This window comes from Bison bison, unplaced genomic scaffold, assembly GCF_000754665.1.
Source record: "Bison bison bison isolate TAMUID 2011002044 unplaced genomic scaffold, Bison_UMD1.0 scf7180017864042, whole genome shotgun sequence".
Lineage (NCBI taxonomy): Eukaryota > Metazoa > Chordata > Mammalia > Artiodactyla > Bovidae > Bison > Bison bison.
In genome coordinates, this window is record NW_011494614.1 from 1,220,817 (window position 1) to 1,241,993 (window position 21,177).

Here is a 21,177-nt window from a genome sequence, read left to right on the forward strand (position 1 = left end):
CTTTGCAGCCAAAGTTTAAACTCAAGAGTTTAGGATCCTTCTCCAGTTCAACAGCTGTTTTCTACATCCACATGAACAGTGAACACTGATTCATTAATTCATCAAGCATCAGACAGTCCTTGTTGGGCACACAGGAAGAGTGTATTTTCTTATCACGAAATCTGGTTTTATGCCCGTGTAACATTATTCCAAGGTAGAGATGGCTCAGATGGTAAAGAATCTGCTTGCAATGCAGGAGCTGGGTTCTATCCCTAGGTTGGAAAGGTATCCTGGAGAAGGGTACCCACTCCAGTATTCTTGCTTGGAGAATCCCATGGACAGAGGAGCCTGGCAGGCTACAGTCCATGGGGTTACAAAGAATTGGACATGATTGAACAACTAACACTTTCACAGAGAGAGATGGCAGGCATTTAAGTGGTGCAGGTGATGATGAATGGTCAAGTTAGTGGTTAAAGGCTGTACTTGCCTTGGAATTAGGGAAGATGAAAACTTAAGTATCCAGGAAAAACTTGGTGAGTTATCTGGTTATCTTGTCTTCTCAAGATTGCGTATCTCAAGACAGAGTATCTGTGCTAGTAGAACTTTTGGCTTATTGCCAGTGGGGCAAGGTCTCTTCTTATGTTTTTTTATTTTTATTTATTTATTTTAAAATACTTATTTGCTTGCCTGTACTGGGTCTTAGTTGCAGCATATGAACTCTTATTTACAGCATGTGGGATCTAGTTCCCTGACCAGGGATTGAACTCGGGGTCTCCTGCATTGAGAACTCAGAGTCTTAGCCACTGGATCACCAGGGAAGTCCCTTGTGGTTTCTCAGTAAATGTTTGAGAGACTTTTAAGAAAAACCTGAAGCTGCCACCTGTTTTTCCCTGTGTTTCTGGGTTGCCCTTCTTGGCCTCCACTCACTTGGGAACTCTGAAGCAGTTCTGACTCTGTTAGGTCATTGTTCGTATACTTGACTAGCCATCTGTACCACCCGGGGAGCTTTATATGTGGATTCTAAGACCCTACCTCAGTAAACCAGTCACAATCCATGTTTTTGGCTCAGGACTGTTACTTTCAAAAACTTCTGGGTAAGTCAGAAATATGGCCTGGGGGTGAGCATCCTGGCCTTGCTGTTTTGGAGCCTCTGATCTCACAACATTTGGAGAAACTTTTATCCTCCGGCCAGATGTTTTGCTTCCTGCTTTGTTTAGCTGCCTCCAGGCACCTGGTCCTTATCAGTTACTGTTGTAGGTTTGGACACCATGTAGACTTGTGGCCTGAGAGCAGAAATTGTGATGATCGGAGGACTAGGAGGGTGGTATTAGTGAGAGGAGAGAATCGTAGAGAGACCTAGAGAGAGAGAATAGAGCTACAGCATACAGAGATCAGGTAAAACCCAAAGAGGAAAAGCAAGAATATCATCAGGGGCTCATGTAGCAAAACCAGTGATGTCTGACTTCTGGGCCCTTAAGTTTCTATTTCAGCTTGTCTTCTCTTATTACTCCTTTTCTGCATTGGGTGTCAGTGAATGATATAGATCTATTCTTACACTGTCTATCGTTACTCCTTTGTAGCAGAAAAGTTTTAGGAGTGGACTCTTCCTTTATTTATGCACCTCACGTTGTGTGTCAGTCAGATTTTGAAAGCTGGCCTCAGGTGTCCCAGAGTGTAGAGCTTGTGGAAACCTGGGCATATTTGTGACTCAGGTATTGCAATGCAGGATGTAAAGTCCACCCTGCATTACCATTTTGTATTTCCTTGAGATTTTTGCTGGTCATTTTGTGGATATGCTTAAATGTGATGATTAGCTTGTAAACATTTTTCCCGATTAGAATTGGAAATAATGCATCATATTATTGTTTGCAAAAATATTTTATCCTGACAAACTATTGATCATATTTTGTGTATTTAAATAGTATTTTGCTATGATGATTAACAACACAAATAACTTGGCTTTATTCAACACTGGACACCAGTTTCAATATAAAATAAATAAAATAATGATGATGGAAATAGTAATAGTATAATGGATAGAGGACATATTTCCTTCTTCCAGGATTCTAAAAAAAAAGAAGATAAAAAGATAACATAATCGATGTTCTGTTCTGGTTTGTCTCTGATTTTTTTTTTTTTGATGCTTTGTTTTATGCTGAGTAGTTCTATGTTCCCTCAACTTCTTCCCATTTCACTCTGTGGAACTCTTAAGATTAAAATACCATGGGACTTCATCCGCATTAATCTCAAAACCCTCCACATACCCCCAGTATGATTGCCACCCCTAGCCCACGCCCCATGCTCACATGCACTCACACATTTCCTTTCCCTAGCATCATTTCCAGGTTGGACTCTGCCTCCTCAGTACTAAGACTGGTTATATAAAACATCCCTTGTGTATTTGTCCTTCAAATAGAGTGAGTCTAATACATGGAATCCTCCAGTGTCTGTTATTGTTTCCAGTCAGTTTCCATCCAGCCTGTCAACAACTGCCATAAAAGTTGGTTTACTTATTTCTATAAATGTCTTAGTTTGTTCCTTGCCCCCAAATCGTTTTTTGCAGTAAGTACAAAAACAACTTTATTGTTATGACCTTATCCCCACATTTTTCCCCTTTGGCTTTGTTGGACAGTTTGCCACACCAGAACATTTTGCTCTTTCTCACTTACTGTCTTGGTACTTACTCACATTAGCCCTGTATAATTAAGTTTTTTATTTCTCCCTATGACTTTGTAGTGTCCCATAATTTATGTAGTCATTATATGAAGATTTTCGATAAACCTATTTTAACTGCAGGAGCTATTTACTGGGTTATATCATTTTTTAAAAAGTTAAAAAGGCTTTTCCGGCAAGTGGTGTATTATGCTGTGTGTGTTTGTATTGGGGGGAATCATGGTTGCAACAGGATTCTACTCGACATTGAGAAATACACTGGGATAAGAATACAGAGAATTTTAGTACAAGACCCCTTAGAAACACTATAGGAAACTATAGAGAAATTAAAAGGAAATGAGTTAGGAGTTCCCTGGCGGTCCAGTGGTTAGGATTTGGTATTTTCATTGTTGGGGTCAGGTTCAATTCTTGGTCTGGGAACTAAGATCCTGCAAGCCTCATGGTGTGGCCAAAAAAGGGGAAGTGAGTCTGAAAGTTGCCATCTTAAAGGATCTGTGAAGGAGGTGGTATCTCAAGTGGTTCTTGCTAGATGTCTCTTTGATGTCTAGACTCAGTCTAGAAAGTCCTTCAGGATAAAGAGAATGGTATGACCAAAGTCACCAACTGGGGAATGAAAGTCAGCAGAGGCGGGTGGGATAGAGTGTGAGCATTTTGATCATCATGCTGAGGTGTTCATAATTCATGATACCGTGACATTTTTGAGCTTTTTGGTAAAAATAATTGAAATTGAAGATGTGCTTTAAAAACTAATCTGGTAGAAAAACATGGAATGCAGGCATGCCTTTTTGTGTTCCCTCTGTGAAAGCATTAAATCCTGCCAAAGTCAGTGCATTGATTTAGGGTAGTGGAAGAGGGTAGCAGGATTTATATCTTTAAGACATAATTACCCATTATTTTGTAAAACAATGGTTTCTTTCTTCTTTATTTTTTTTGTAAAGACTCTTGAAATGAGCAACGGGCACAGGAATTCATTGGCAGTTATGTTCTCCCCTTTATGCGAAAATTGTAATTGGAGACACAAATGTCTGTTACAATATCTCCCCCTACTGGAAGATTGGCAGAAGTGACAGTTTATAAAAAGAACTGATGTGAGCAATATTTATGTTTTGTAGACCTAACAAAAACCTCACTTTGAAATAGGCACTAATATTGAGCCATGAGCTGAATGCCTAGTCTCAGTTAGTTGAATTACTCAGAAAATTTTTCTTTGTTGCTAATAATAGATATAACCTTAAGAATCAGAAGGAATGAATTTCAGTCCGTGATATTAGCAGAGAGTCAAAACTGAGAACTCACTGTCACAAAAATAAAATCTCAGTGCATGTATTTCCTCCTGTAGTATAGTTTTTTGAGAAGATGGCCATGAAGCAGAAGAGGCTATTTTCTTTTATCCCTCTGAGCCTCCAAAATAATATCCTTTCTCATTTCATTCTGCTCCCATTTGCTCTTAAGACTCACCTGTCACTAACTTAGGCATGTCTCTGCTATCTTGCCATTGTTCATATTCTTCCTATGTCACCTTTTTTTTTTTTTTTTTAATATCCATCCCAGCCAGAATGGGCAATGGCAATCTTCGTTGGCCTATTTTGGTCTCCCCAGTGCCCATTCTTGTAGTAGGCACTCAGAATGTTTGTTGAGTGAATGTGTATTATTCAAATGGGAAAGAGGCAGGGAATGTCCCCCAACTGTTGTTATCTGGTCCCGTGGGTAAAGATAAATGAGATGGACTTCCTGGGCTTCCCAGGTGGCTCATTGGTAAAGAACCCACCTGCAACACAAGAGACGCAAGAATAGTGGGTTCAGTCCCTGGGTTGGGAAGGTCCCCTGGAGAAAGAAATGGCAACCTATTCCAGTATTCTTGCCTGGAAAATTGCATGGACAGAGGAGCCTGGCGGGCTACAGTGCATGGGGGTTGCAGGGAGTCTGACATGACTGAGTGTCTGAGCACAGCACAGGATGAGTCCCTTGGAGGAGCAGTCTCCGACCTTTTCGGCACCAGGGACTAGTTTCGTGAAAGAAAATTTTCCCATGGATTGGGGATCAGGGGTGGTTTTGGGATGATTCAGTGTCATGACATTTATTGCACACTTTATTTCTATTACTATTACACCTCTGATCACCAGACATTAGATCCCAGAGTTTGGGGACTCCTGCTAGAGGATAGTACACTGTTTATAAGACGATTTATTTGCTTAGCTCTCTGCTCAGCTTTTTGGTAAATCATTTGAACAAGTTAGGAAAACGAGTCTTCAGAAGCCACTGAGAGAAGCTTCAGTCAGAAGGAGACTTAACGAATGTAAATACTTCATTTTGATTATGTTGAGGAAAATAATAAATCACCTGTGATAGGAAAGGAAAAGAGTTTTATTTGAGCCACACTGAGGAATAAAGCCTGGGGCACAGCCTCTCAGATAACTCTGAGGAATCGCTCCAAAGAACATGGTTTTCAGTGCAGTTTGATGTCTTGTCAGAACAAAGAACATAAAACAAGCCAGGGATGCATTCCTTCAAGGTTTCAAAAAAAAAAAAAGAAAAAGAAAAATCAGCACATACACAGTGAATCAGTATGGACTTGGCACCTGGGAAGAGAGTCTTATCATCAACAGAACACCAGCACTGGTGTCCCAGGAAGAGAGGCATTTACTCTTTATTTTTGAAATGGACATTCTTTACTCCTGGTCAGCGTGCTCTTTCTTTAATAATCAAACAGATGTCCAGTGTATATTTGACAGGCCACCAGCAGGCTGTTCTGCTAGCACAAAACTCAAGTCAACTCATATATAAGCTAGAAGACTTTCCCATGCCTCCATGTGTGAACATTTATCAGCTAGATAAATTTTCCCAGAGGTGTTTTGATAAACCGATGTCGCCTGTTCAGCTATGTGATGTGTGGCAGGAGAAGGTGCTCTCAAGTTTAGGGGAAGGTTTTGTGGTGGGGAGACTTCAGGGAACTTGTCTGAGGTTAAACTGAATGCAGGATAGTTTTTTTTTTGTTTGTTTTTCCTGTTTATTTTTTTACCCAACGAGTAAGCCATACCTGAAATTTGTAGACTCAGTCTTCTCTGTCTAGCAAGCTGCTATTAGCCAAGCACACTTGTATATACCTCTGGTTTGTGTGAGTGTTGTGTGGTCATCTTTGGCAATTTAGTTTCATTGGCGGTGTGACTGAGAAGTTTTTCTGTGGTTTTAGGCCATTCATGCTGTAGAGAGCTACATATCTGTTTAGTTAACGTTTGGAGCACAGCAGGGAATTGTGGGCAGTTTTTCACAGACCAGTTGGTGTCATTAGAATGAAGACTCAACGGGGCCAAGTTTCTGTGTCTGTTCCTTGAATGAGCTGTTCGGGGAGCAGCTGTGCGTGTTGCCCTTGTCTGATTCCCAGGGAGAGCACAGACAGGTTGAATGAGGACGTGTGGTTCCACTTCTGTGACTTCATCATGACCAGCAGGCTCATTGGGTTCCCATGTTCTGTTTCTTCTGGAACCTGGCATACTTCTTGTAGGGGGCGATTATCTAACCCTAGTTGTATAATAGTTCCCTGACACCGGTACCCTTGGTGGCTCAATATCCTGACCACTTTTGTTTAGTTGTCTCTGCAGAGGCCTGTGCCTTGGAAGAGTGAATGCTGCAGCCTCCTTTTCTAAAATCCTGTTGAAGTCACACCAGTCATAAATTTTGTACTTAGTTGTTAACAGTGTGACAGATCCGTGATGGTTTTGTTGCAGAGGAGAGAGAAAATTTAAATTAAAATTTGGATTATATTATGCTTGCCAAGGCAAAAGTACTAAATTTGGTGAGCAGGGTTCTTTCTTTTGGTATTAAACAAAGCCATTCGCAATGAGCACTGACCTAGAAACCATTATCCACACTCCCAGGAAACCTCCATTAGAGATTTTTGTTGAATAGTTGTGAGTCCAGCATCCAGGGGTTCATAGTTTGTGCTAGTAAACTGAACAGAAGAGACTTCATGGTGGGGCTTCAACTTGATGAAATGGCTGGGTTTCTTGATCCCTTTATCCTTGTCCTAAACTGCTTGTTTAACTGGGTAACGCAATCCTCACAGACATGAATTTTCAGATGTGCTGTGAGCATAGGGGCCATATGTCCAGGTTTGTTTACACTGTCTCAGTTTACACCTGTGCCAGCTCAGTAATTGACACTTCCACACTCAAAAGTAGCCAGGTTTTGATCATGAATTATATGCTCATCTGAATTGTTGTTTAGTGACTAAGTCATGTCCGACTCTTTGCAACCATATGGACTGTAGCCTGCCAGGCTTCTCTGTCTATGGGGGATTTTCCAGGCAAAATACTGGAGTGGGTTGCCATTTCCTTCCCCAGGGGATCTTCCTGACCCAGGGATTGAGCCCGCGTCTCCTGCATTGTCAGGTGGATTCTTTACTGCTGAGCCACCAAGGAAGCCCCCTCGTCTGAATTATGAGGGAGTAAAATGACCAAATATGTGTGATTGTTGGACTCGATGTTCTCTTAATAGTATAATCTTTCAGGTTTAGTAAAGGAATTATTGAGACTTTGCTTAAGAGTGCTGCTTAGCTTCATTCCCAACCTTATTTGCAGTGTGTTTGTATTCCTAGCATTAGGCAATGTAAATCATTTGGAAGGCTCTTGGTCATATCAGTAACACCTTAAGGCATGTGTTTCACTTCATTATTGAGACTGATTGAAAGCAGAGCTTCTGGAGCCAGATGGCCTAAGTCTGGATCCCAGCAATAGCCCTTCTGACCTGTGTGTCCCTGAGGACGTTAAGGTAATGCCAGTGCTTCCTTGGAGTTTGTCAAGGGCATAAAGGTAGTCAGGTCAGGAGCTCAAAATGATGCCTGCTTTGTAGGGAGTGCCAATAAAAGTTAGCTATTTTTATTTCATTAGAAAATAGCTGTGTAGTGTTAGAAGTTCTAGAAAGGAGTATGTGAGGGCCTAGGCCAGAATGGGAAGCTTGAGGCTCCTAGCAGAAGTGCTGGCAGTTTAAAATCAAGGTGAGGTTGGTTCATTTTCTCCTCTCAGCTGGACACACAGTGGGAGGTGGGGCCAAGGTTTTTTGCTGTGCTCACAGGTCCTTGCTGGTCTGTGAGCTCACACAGCCGCCTCCAGCCTGAGCTAGGCCTGACACGGGGCCATGCGGGGTGGAGGCCTAGCTTGTCCCCCGTGTGTGAGGGCAGACTTGCAGGACTGGGTGCAGGGCTGCTAGTGGGGGGAAGGAAAGAAGAGCCATTGGATGACTCTGAATTTCCATTCAGGTGCCTGGGTGATGGTGATGGCGTTTATCAAATCCAAAGGTACGGCGCCTCCTTGGATAGCATAGAGAAAGTGACGCAGTCCTCATTTTTATGGTCCCACACTACCATACAAGGCGAGGTATGCATGTATGGATAGATTATATTATCACTGTACTAAAAATACGTTGAACTTCCCTAGTGGCTCAGATGGTAAAGAATCTGCCTGCAATGTCGGACAGAGACCTGGGTTTGATCCCTGGGTTGGGGAGATCCCCTGGAGAAGGGAATGGTAGCTCACTCCAGTATTCCTGCCTAGAGAACCCCTTGGACAAAGAAACCTGGCAGGCTACAGTCCATGGGGGTCGCAAAGAGTTGGGCATAACTGATGACTAACACTACTGCTTGTGCTCATTTGTGCTCAGACTCTGAGTCGTGTCTGACTCTTTGTGACCCTACGTACCATAGCCCGCCAGGCTCCTCTGTCCGTGGAACTCTCCAGGCAAGAATACTGGAGTGGGTTGCCATGCTCCCCTCCAGCGGATCTTCCTGACCCAGGGATCGAACCCATGTCTCATTTCTCCTGCACTGGCAGGCAGGTTCTTTACCACTGGTGCCATCTGGGAAGCCCTAATGCTACTACTACTAAAAATACATTGAAGCATATCTCACAGAAAGAGTGCATTGGGTTCAGTGGAGTTGAGAAGTTCTGATCTAGGTGATTCCAAATTTTTATCACATAAGTGTTTGGCCCAGTATTCATCTCTTTACACATTCATTTTTTCCATTGTGTTTAATGTTTGCATTTCCCTAGCTGCATAAAATAGCACATAAAAATCTAAAAATACAGTTGATATGACATTTTGAAAAAACACTGAATTTATTTTTGGTAATTGACAGATGGTAATTGACAACACTGTTACTGAAGGTATTTTGTAGGATAGTAGTAACAATCTTAAGAATGGGAAGTGATTTTTAAGGTGTATTTTTGTATGTGCTCAGTCTCTTCAGTTGTGTCCAACTCTTGGCGACTGAGCCATGGACTGTGGCCCTCCAGGCCCCTCTGTCCATGGGATTCTCTAGGCAAGAACTCTGGAGTGGGTTGCCAGTTCCTTCTTTAGGGGATCTTTCTGACCCAGAGATTAAACCTGAGTCTCTTATGTCTCCTGCATTGGCAGGCAGGTTCTTTACCCCTAGCACCACCTGGAAGCTATCATAGGTTAGGGAGCTGAGTTATTTTGGTATACTAAATCTCTTAGCCCTAGTTATAAGTACTGCGTGTTTGTATCTGTGTCCAGGTAAACGTGTCTAGAGTCTTGTGGGAAAGTCTTGCTTGTAACATTTAAACCTAGACTTAGAAGCTTTGGCCAATCTGGTCGACTATTCTGGATTCTTGTTGATAAGTTAGGATGATCTAATCTGATGTGTGGCTTGTTTCTGAGAGCTGCTGCAATCAACAGATTTCTCTAGCATTATTCAAAGAGAAGCTGGCCACTTTACTAAGAATACTTGCCTAGGAAGGTGTTTGAAAGAAAGGAATTTCTGATTTAATTCCATATCTTGAGTTTCCAAATGAGGCAAGGAAAGGCTAGGTTATCTAATAGCCACATTACACCATTTTCTTAAATCATTTTAGATGATTTTTTAAATCTCAGTATTGTAGCTTAGAAGAAAAATTTAAGAATATTCAAAATAAAAGTTGCCATTTGAATCTCATACATTTTTTGATAAGTTAAACATTTTAACACTGACAATATTAGTCTAATTCTAATAAATTTTGAAACAGTAAATTATATTTAAATTTTTTTGTATGTCAAAAAGCATAGTCAATATTTGTTCTGGTTTCCCTATGAAATCTATGTATATTTCGGCCTTTTTATTTTATTTTTTAAGACACATCTGTAACCTACCTGGAGGAGGAAAAGGCAACCCACTGCTGTATTCTTACCTGGGAAATCCCACGGACAGAGGAGCCTGACGGGCTACAGCCCGTGGGGTTGCAAAAGAATTGGACAAGACTTAGCAATTAAACAACAACGTTATTTCTTATAGGCCTTATTTTTTGTCAAACATTTCCATCTTACATTTATCTAGGCAGCTCCAGGACTGTTGTGCCCTCCCCTGTGAAGCGGCACCCCCCAGCCCCATCACACACACATGCACGCGCACGCGCGCGCGCGCACACACACACACACACACACACACACACACACACACTGCTTTTCGTTAGCACTAAAGATGACTGTAATGTGTAGTCACAAGCAGTAAATAGGACTGGAGTCGTTTTCAGTTGTTTCATAAATTTTACCACTAGATGGTGATAGAGGGCTGGGAGGGGGACAGAGCACAGCTAATTCAGCATCTACCAGATGTTTATGTTTAAATTTGAAAATGTTTGATCTTAATGCTTTTATAATTCATTTAGACATATCCAAAGATTATTGTAAATATCGTCTTAGCCATAATGTTTTTTTTAAACATAGCATCTGCCTAGTATTTATTGATTTGATAAGCTGTTTTCTTGTGGTGGTCTGTTTGAGAGAGTATCTGTTTACGAGACTTAAGTGATCCTCAAACTTTATTTTGCCCTTGTTTCTTTACTTTATTTTTTTTCTTGTATATCACATTTCTCCACAGTGATCATGAAATTTATGTTTGAGATTGTACTGTGTATTCACAGTTTTGGCTTAGGTATTTAGTTTGAACTTACACATTTTCCAAATTATTCCTTTGAAACTTTAATTGAGAAACAAAATACTGATATACTATTTGTAAATGAGAATAAAATGGTGGTATGAATGGTATAATGAATATAACAGAGTTAGTAATATGCACACCAAAAGATATTCTGCAAGGTAAATTTCTCTGCATGTAATTTTTATGAATAATAGAAAATTTTCTTTTTGAAATTATCTGAATATATTTATCATTTGCATAAAATAAAAATAGCTATGTTAAAATTGCTGCCTTAAGTGGGTCCTAAAATACTGAATATAATCCAAAAGTTCCATGTAAGAAATTTTAGATTTCAAATTTAAAATTGTTTCCAAATTTTCAATTAATTAAAAACCAAATAGATTTTTTGCTTTATTCAATGTTAGTGCAGCAGTTTATATTAACTTATGACACCAACACAGTATTTTACGTTATTCCTGTGGATATTATGTTAGTCATGTGACTGATTCATTCTTGGTTGTGACCACAGTGTGAGTATTTGTGTAAAATACAAGCAGTATGATTTTGATGCTTTTGTAATATGGCTTTAAGAAAATGGAGATAATACTTTAAAATTTTTTCCTAAGTCAATGTTTTAAGCTATCCCATTGATTTAATAATGTAATTTCAGAGAATGAAACCACTATATTAAATGTACCCACTAACTCTACAGCAGTACAATTTTAGAAACATTAAAATGGGATTGAAATATTTTAAGGGCCTCTTAGAATTGAGGCCTGAATTTTAGAGAATTAAATCCAGTGTGGGGTTAGCTCTGCTAAGTTTCAGAACACCAAATGGAATCATTTGATGAAGATGATAGGTTCTTGGTTTTTAGGCATGTTCTAAGGTGAGTGTGCCTTTAACAGCACACACACACACACACACACACACACACACACACACACGGACTATTTGTGAGCTGTGATGTAGAGCCAAGTAGAGGACACACACACACACACACACACACACGGACTATTTGTGAGCTGTGATGTAGAGCCAAGTAGAGGACACACACACACACACACACACACACGGACTATTTGTGAGCTGTGATGTAGAGCCAAGTAGAGGACACACACACACACACACACACACACGGACTATTTGTGAGCTGTGATGTAGAGCCAAGTAGAGGACACACACACACACACACACACACACGGACTATTTGTGAGCTGTGATGTAGAGCCAAGTAGAGGACACACACACACACACACACACACACGGACTATTTGTGAGCTGTGATGTAGAGCCAAGTAGAGGACACACACACACACACACACACACACGGACTATTTGTGAGCTGTGATGTAGAGCCAAGTAGAGGACACACACACACACACACACACACACGGACTATTTGTGAGCTGTGATGTAGAGCCAAGTAGAGGACACACACACACACACACACACACACACACACACACACACACTTGTGAGCTGTGATGTAGAGCCAAGTAGAGGAAGGAGAGTCTAGGACACCCTGTACTGAGGGTTTTCCCAGCTGCAGCATTGTTCCTCCTTTTTATATAGGGTAGCTGTAACTCAGCCTGGGTGTTATGAGGAAAATGGAGAAAGGAATTAGCCTTTCAAACTGTCTTCTTAAATACCTAGTGTAGCGCATGGCTGTCTTAACCTAGCTAGTGAACAAAATGAGCAGCAGGTGGTGGTAGCTAGGCACGTGTCCAAGAGAGATGTGTATTAATTCATGTAGATCGCCTGGAATTTATGGAATTGGAATCTTGATGGAGAAATAGATACTGATAAAGGTCCTTAGACAGTTGTTTTAACCTCTTTGCTTCTATCCCTTCTGTTAAACCTGACTCACCTATTAGACCCCTTTTCTGTTCTTGAACCTAAGTAACCTTGGTAGTCACTGTTAGGCTGAGTTATTCTTGGGACCTGCTTCCTTCTTTTTTGCTCACTTTAGCTTTTCAGAATTTTGCAGATTGTTTGTACGAGTCTAAATAAAATGAAGCCTTGCACTGTGTTATACATGTACGTCTGCTTTGTCTTCGTTAACCATAGTGATACCTTTTCATCAGCAAACATGCCTTCACGCCTGTTCTTTTAATGCTCCCCTGGTTCCTTGTCCCATGTTAGGAACCTAGACAATGGTCAGGCAGCTGAAGGCTTTGAAAAAGCGTGAAGGTTCAAAGGTTTATATTGAAGAAGGAGAAATTATTCTAAAATTTTAAGTTACCCTTAATCTTTTTGACTTGATGTATTGAGCTCTACAACTGAAGGTTTAAAACGAATGATATTCCTATTAGAGATGGGATATAATTTAAAACTATAGTTTTTATAAAATAAAGATTATTAGATGGCTTTTAAATACACTATATGTACTTGACTATTAATGCAGCCTTCATCTTCTGTTCTCTGCCCCTAGCACATAAGAATTCAAACGCAGCACAGGGGTATAAAAATGGCACTGTATGTTCAGTGTCTCATCAAAATTGACTTGTCTTAATACTCATACTTTTTTCTTCTCTGAAATAACCTAAGTTTAAAATCAGTTAAGTGACTTGAGTCTTTTCAAGTGTATTGCTTAAAAAAATACAGTTGAACCTCCTTGCCTACTCCTGCACTGTGCAAGTTTTTCTAATGTGCATAAACGTAAACATAGACACAGGACTGTGGCTAATGTTGTGGGCAGGTCATAGATACAATGACAGAGAAACCTAGCAATCCGTGTTTACTCAGTTGCATCTGCAACAAATGAGCTGTGTTGAAAACAGCATTATCTTTCCCAAATCTTAAGGATCAAGGTCGAACAGAGTTCTCTCTACTTCCTGTCCTCGCAAAAGTGGCTTCAGAGCATCAGCACTTCCTGGAAGATGACTGCAGAGCGCTGGCATAGCTGTGGCCTTTGCTGCCCCTGAAATCTGCTCCTTAAACTTTGAGTCATGATCCCCGCTGCTCAGCCATATGCCATCTCGTCAGTTTCACTTTCTTCCTTATCCCTTAATGTTTTCCTCATTTCCAAATTATACCCCAAATTCATAACATTTCAGTTCTCTTTTCATCCACATTTTGATGGGCTCAAGCAAGGATAATGAAAATACACATTTATTTACACTTTGTACATGCTGACAAACAAGAGTGGGCCTGGTGACCTTGAATTCCTACACGTCAGTATAATCATAGTATATGCGGACCTCGGATCTTCTAACACTCTGTAGTGATCGGATGCTTTCGCTCCTCGTTCTGATGTTTGATTTTTTGAATAGCCTTCTTGAAAATGAGCGACACATGAAAAAGTAAATGATTGGGTCCAGGCACACGTTGCACGCAGACAAGAAAAGTGTCATTTCTTTGCAGTAATACAGGATTTTGTGTGCCGACTCATCTAAAAGTCTGTCCAAGTGACTGAAAGTAAAGGGAATCCTACACAAGTGATAGGGTAGAAAACAGGTAAAGAACACAGCCACGACCACTCTAATGCTCTGGTTGTGTTTTCGCTTTCGGCTTGACTGGCTTATGAATTGCCTGCTGGATTTGTGAATGTACCTGGAAATGGCAATGTAACACCCGATCAGTATCACCAGCACAACCACGAACAAGCAGCTGTTGACGTAAGTGATGGCATTATGCCATTTCACTCCCAAAGGACTCTTAAGTTTCGTGCACTCATGAATATTTTCCCTAGTTGGTTGGACATTGGTTAGAATGATGTTTGGCAAGGACAGGACAGCCATGAGCACCCAAACACAGACAGATAAAACCTTTGTAAAGGTTATGCTGTACATGCGAGAGTCGCCAAATGGCTTTACCACCTTCAGGTAGCGATCAATGCTTATCAGCCCGAGAAACACAATGGAAGTATACATGTTGGCGTAAAATAAAACCGAAGAGTATCTGCAGAGGATAAACTTGAAGTACCAAGGTCCAAGTCCTGCATCATGGACTATTCGAAATGGAAACGTCAGTGTCATTATGAGGTCGGCAACCACTATGTTTTTGAGATAAAATATGAAGCTGGTTTTATTCCTAATGTGAAAGAAGATCCATACTGCTAGACCATTCAGCAAGATGCTTGCCACGAATATAACGAGGTAAAGCCCAGGCAAGACGATAGTGTCGAATTCGTTGTGAACGGTGGTGTTCTTTCCAGATCCATCGCTTGTGTTACTTGGGGTGTGATTCCCTGGGCCATGCAGCTCATTATCTGTAGGAGAAGTGGGGAGAGGTCACTTCATGTTTCGCATGCATGCCCTACTTAAGCCAGGCTTTCTTACAGGCTGAAGTACTGATGTTTCGGGCTAGTTAAAAAATGTCTTTAGTAATTTAAAGAGTCTATTTAGTGCACTGTTTTTTTTTTTTTTTTTAGTGCACTGTTAATGTTTTGAGTGGCTAAAGAATTGGTGGTCTCACACAACAAGGTCCTACTCTATAGTACAGAGAGCAACCCTCAGTATCCTGTAATAAACATAATGGAAAAGAATATGAAAAAGAATATGTATTTTGTTTTGCTGTACACCAGAATCACTTTGCTGTATACAAGGAACTAATACCACATTGTGAATCAGCTGTAGTCAATAAAGAAACAAACACACAAACATTAAAAAATATTAGTGACCTCACCCCTGAATCCCACTTCTCTCACCAAGTCCTTTGAGTAAAATGTGAATTTCTGGTTGGTTGTGCTAATCATTTGAATGAAAATAAATATACCAGTGAAAATGATCTTGACTCAATTTTTAATTCAGTTTTGATATAATTACAAATTGAATAAACTGGGGAGCAGCAAATTAAAATTTCATACAACAGAAGGGTAGCATGTAGTTATTTTAGTGCAGTCTTTGGCAGGCTCTTTGAAATATCTTTTTCTCTCTCTCAGTTTTAAGCTATTTGAAATGCAAAAGAGTAAAACTAGGAGGTCATTTTGTTTTTTTGGGGGGAGGGTGGGTAATACTTAAAAAAGTTTAGGGAGCATTGTTAGGAAGAAAGAAAGGGACAATTGTCATTAGTATTTAAATTTATTATCAAGGAGGACAATTTTTAAAAATAATTGCAGCCTGGTACCTACTTTTATTTATAAGCTAGATTATACCTATTACGCTAAGAATATGAAAATTTTAAACCTTTTGCTATTTTGAAATCTTGAGTTCATGAGCCTTACCATTGTATCACATAATCAGTGAAACAGTTTATGAACATTGGGTTTGGGTGACAGCCATGAGAAGGGGCCTCTCAGATCTCCAGCTGCAGGGAAAGTAATTGATGGGCAGCTCTAGCTCAGTGCTCTGAACCCAGCACTGTTTTTCTGCTGATGCCACACTTCCATGGATCACTCCTAACTAGTAACTGAGCACAGTAGGAACATTAAGACAAGCCTGCTCCTGGGGCAGTAGGGGTTCCTCTGATGATGACTTTGGCTGGAGCACTTTTCGTCAGTCTGGTCAAAACTTCCTTCCAACTACACAGAAATATGAATCTTCCTATTTGCTCCCTGTGCTCGTCTCTCCTCCACAGGGGTTGGACCTGCATAGCTGTCTGCAATCCCTCAAGTCATTCCCCCTATAAATCTCCTGGGCATATGGTTACTTTTATCTGCTGCTGCTGCTTTTTTTTTTGAAAACTGAAACTGTTTACAAGTGAACTTTTGGGTTGTGACTTAAGTCATTTCTGAATTTTCACGTCTCACTAATAACGTTTACTATAATGACAGTTATGGAATGATTTTGTTTTAGGGCTAACAGCATGATTTTAGCCCTCAGTTCCCTACATGACAGGCAGTGTAGTATGTACTTTGTTTTCCTTCTTTGAAGAAGTGAACCAAGGAAGAGAGTTTGGATGATTTTTAATCCAAAAACAGGTTCTTAAATTGCTGCCTGAAATTTTAAGTGTATAGGCTCTTCCCAAGTAACCTTGTCCTCTGTTTAATTCTTTCCCTTTTATTCTCTGCTAGAAGTGTTTTTAAAAACTGGTTTCCCTGGCTTAAATATCCTTAAACAGGCTGGTAATTTATACCTGGACTAGCCTGTTATGATGAGACCCACAGTATTTATAAGTTTAAAATGCCTGATTCAGCTGCCATCTGTATCACGGTTGCCAGTTTCAAATATTGTCTTAAACAGTATCGTTCAAGCCAATTTTGACTTAATGAAGTGTCTCCGTCTTGGCTGCTTCTGTACCACCAGATACATATCAGCATCCATAACCTTAGAAGCTTCTTAAGATATGCAGTTTTACCTGGATTAAGGTACCTGCTTGAATTAATTTCTTCAATTAAACTATTAGCAGTCCCTTTCATCTAACCCAGAATAGACACCTAAAGGAAGTATGGAGAGGACAAGTAACTTTTAATTAGGATGAGTGGTCCAGCTGAGGCACCCCACCGAAAAGGGGCAGCTACACCATCTCCTGAAACACTGGCTATACCTTGTAACAATGATTTTCAAAGCCATGGTGAGTGCAAATAGAATGGATCACTGGCCACAGATACCTACTGCCTGTTTAGTCTCTCAGTCCTTTAGAGTGTCGCTCGCCAGGCTCCTCAGTCCATGGGAGTCTCTAGGCAAGAATACTCGAGTGGGTTACCATTCCCTTCTCCAGGAGATCTTCCTGACCTAGGGATTGAACCGGAGTCTCCTGTGTCTCCTGCATTGCAGGCAGATTCTTTACCCGCTGAGCCATCGGGGAAGCCCAGTGTACATAGTAGGCATGGAGTATTTCAAATCTTAGTGTTAGCTCCCTGGATCTGCTATGCCTGTCCATTGTGGGATAGAAGGATCCCCTACTTGTCTGTGTTGATTAGAAATTTTGTGTCCATTATATACTTTAAAGTTTTAATTGTATGAACAAGCAATCTTATTAAATAATGATTTACTGATCAGTTATGGTTATTATTAAAGTTAGTCTTAAATCAGAATGTCAGAAATAGTCCTGATGTGTACTCTGAGTCATAAATAATACCAAGGCCAACTGACCTCTTTTCACGGTAATGATTGAACTGTTTTGTAGCTTTGAGAGTGTCTGCCAATCCTGTCACCTCACAGTATTTGCATCCTTAGTTTATGTATGAGATTAACATTTTGGAATACAGGACTTCTTACTTCAGTGGAATAGGCTTGGGTTTGGTTATTACTTCATTTGCAAATTTCACATTTACGATGCAGCTTAAACAAACCAGTGGTTAAAACCTGTTATGGGTTATTCTATGAAACACTATGGTAGTAGAGGGAACAGTCATCTGTGGGCTGCTCTGGAAGGCTCAAAACTGAATATAGAGAGTTTTTTTGTGACACTTGATTTTTTTTTTTTTTTTTAAGAATTAAGACTATGGCATATTCTTTCCTGCCAGCTACCTCCCATCATTTCTTTTCTATATTATTGCCTCCAGTTTTCCTAATGCCTGTGGCTATGCCCAGAAGCAGTTCTCTGCAGTGTTCCTGCTCAGGAACAACGTCCATTTAAAGTGAGTGGCTTTCTTTACCCAGGAGGTTTTATCATGTGGTTCTTTGCTGTCAGTAAAGAACTTGGCTGAGTTAGGAAACATTTTTAATGACAGGTATAATTGTGATTCAATTAATAAAGATTTGAAGCTGTTTTTACAGCATAAGGGCTATTTTCTCATATCTCACACACCTTGTTTCCTTGGATGTTATTCCCTGTGTTATTTAGTGCAGAGCTTGATTACAGAGGGAGAGTTACGGTCAAATTTCCTTTTTTATTTTCCCCCTGCACTCTTGCTCCAACTCCTTTTAAATTAAGTTAGCAAAGGCAATGACCTAATAACACTAGTACCAAAGTAAATCATCATTTTGTGCCAGTGTGTGTTTGAGGGTGGGGCTTCCCAGGTTCAGTAGTGGTAAGGAATCCCCTTTCTAATGCAGGAGATGCAGATTCGATCCCTGGGTTAGGAAGATCCCCTGGAGAAGGAAATGGCAAGCCATTCTAGTGTTTTTGCCTGGGAAATCCCATGGACAGAGGAGCCTGGCAGGCTGCACTCCATAGGGTCGCAAAGAATTGGACACAACTGAGCATGCATGCAAAGGTGTGAGAGTGATATTGTGGTATGTGTGCTGGGGCTGTGGTTGCCTGTGTTTGTGTGTAAGGGGGATTGTGTGTGTACTGTGTGTGCTGAAGAAATGCATGGATTTTGTAGTCAGATACCTCATTAGTCCCATGTGGCTCCTATACTGGACAGTGGAGATCAAGGGCATTGCAGTCCTGTTTGTTAATGTTTTTTCAAATTAAGTTTTATTGGAGTATGGTTGCTTTACAATGTTGTGCTAATTCCACTATATAGCAAACTGAATCAGCCATATATATATCTCCTCCCTATTGGACTTCCTTCCCATTCAGGTCGCCACAGAGCATTAAGTAGAGTTCCCTGTTCTATATACTATGTTCTCATTAGTTATCCATTTTATACATAGCATCAATAGTGTATGTGTGTGAATCCCAATCTCCCAGTTCCTCCCCATCCCCTTCCCCCTTGGTATCCATGTAGTTGTTCCCAATGTCTGTGTCTCTATTTCTGCTTTGCAGATAAGGTCATCTATACCATTTAGATGGAGAAGGCAATGGCACCCCACTCTAGTACTCTTGCCTGGAAAATCCCATGGACGGAGGAGACTGGAAGGCTGAAGTCCATTGGGTCGCTGAGGGTTGGACACAACTGAGGGACTTCACTTTCACTTTTCACTTTCATGCATTGGAGAAGGAAATGGCAACCCACTCCAGTGTTCTTGCCTGGAGAATCCCAGGGACGGGGAAGCCTGGTGGGCTGCTGTCTATGGGGTCGCACAGAGTCGGACACAACTGAAGTCACTTAGCATACCATTTAGAAAGTCCTCTTTGACAATGCTGGTTCAGTCACTTCTTAGCTTTGTGAAATGGAATAAATAGCAGCCATTTTGCTGGGTCTTCTGAGAGTTAAACATGCTCTGCGTACATTTCAAGCACAGTATCTGGTACTTAGTAGGTGGTCTGTCTCAATGTCAGGCCATAATTTTGATTTGTGTCATGAATAGCAGTCACATTCTGAATGAAATGTGATGGAGACCCTTGTTCCTTTTGCTTTTGGAGACAATCCACTGTTGCTCATGGGAGCATGTCACATTTTGACACCAACTGTGAAAGCATCAACAATATGTCACTGCTGTACCTGCCAGGTGGGGATGAAATACCAAAGTCGTGCAGACGACCGGGTGTCACTGACCTGGTACAGCTGCCCTGCACAATCATGTTCTAGTTACCCAGTAGTGCAGGTAGATGTTGTCTTTGGTCTAGACGGTTCCATCTGGTAAGTAATATATACCTTAGTTTCAGCGTGAAAGACTTCCCCAATTGTTAGTTTAATCTTTCTGTCCTTTTAGAGATCATCTCTAGATGAAACAGCTTAAGACAAAGTGATGGCAAGTTAAGAGTTCTCTCAGCAATGCCATCCTGCATGTTTGCTGTTTTACATTTAATGAAGGCAAGGATAAATGCAAGTTTATTTTGTTAATTGATTTGCCAACCACCAAAACCCCTGAATTGACACATGGTGTAAATAACTGTTATTGATCAAGTAGGATTTTGTTTGCATTTTCCCCTACAGCTTACCTGGTAATTTTGCAAGTGTCAAGTTGAGCCCCATTCTTTAGTTGTGAGGGACTGAAAGCAAAGATCTGTGTCAGGAAACACTCGGGGACAATTCAGTCAAGGGGTCAGCATAGGTTATTCCTGGTTTGATTTCTAGGGGAAAAAAGAAAAAACAGTTGAGCAGGAATTTGAATACACAGTACTTTGATTTTCACTTTTAAGAAAAAGAAAAAAAAATGCCCCTTGATTCAGAAAAGGCCTACTCTTTTGTTATGAACAGCTGTGCCATGTAAGACTTGTCTGTTTTTGTGTGTTCTTTCCACCTGCCAGGGAGCATGGGACATTTCTGTGTAAGCCTTCACCATCTGAATGCCGCTGTGTGGCCCCGGAAAAGTTACTTAACATCTCTGTGACTCAGTGTTCTCCTCTCTGACATGAGAGTGGAAATAATCATACAACAGAATTGTGACAAGAATTATGTGACGTAGTCCATAAGAACCTGGGTCCAAGAGTTTTCTCAAGACACATTAGCCTGTGTCTGGCCATATTACTTCTACTTCATTCTACCCAACCCCATTGACCTGAGCTCAGCTGCTGCTGCTAAGTTGCTTCAGTCGTGTCTGACCCTGTGCGACCCATAGACTGCAGCCCACCAGGCTCCCCCGTCCCTGGGATTCTCCAGGCAAGAACACTGGAGTGTGTTGCCATTTCCTTCTCCATGAAGCTCAGCACATGTATTTAAATGCATCTCTGATGACTCTTAAATGCAACTGGAGATTGTTAAAAGTTGAAAGATCTCGGAGCGATATATGTTAAGAGTTTTATAAACTCAACTACCTTCAGTACCCAGTCTTAAACTCTCTGGGCTTCTAGTTCTGGCTTTACACTAACTAGCTGAGTGACTTCATCATGTCACTTAACCTTTTTCTAACTGGACTGGAAGGCTCTAAAAAAAATCCCCATTGGAACTCAGGTTTACGTGGGCTTCTGTGTTTTCCTCAAACATAGGTTCCCACTCAGAATTTAATACTGCTTGAACC

At 40.8% G+C, this 21,177-nt stretch overlaps 2 protein-coding genes across 9 annotated transcripts in view; one reads left to right on the forward strand and one right to left on the reverse strand.

The window, feature by feature from the left end:
* MED12L (mediator complex subunit 12-like) overlaps window positions 1-21,177 on the forward strand; it is a 368,195-nt gene that overhangs the window by 206,214 nt on the left and 140,804 nt on the right. The window lies entirely within an intron of this gene.
* On the reverse strand, window positions 9,908-14,787 carry GPR87 (G protein-coupled receptor 87; the record flags this gene model as incomplete). The annotated part of the gene is made up of 1 exon (XM_010835367.1): window positions 9,908-14,787. A coding segment is annotated over one exon (1,059 nt), but the record flags the coding sequence as incomplete, so codon positions are not given.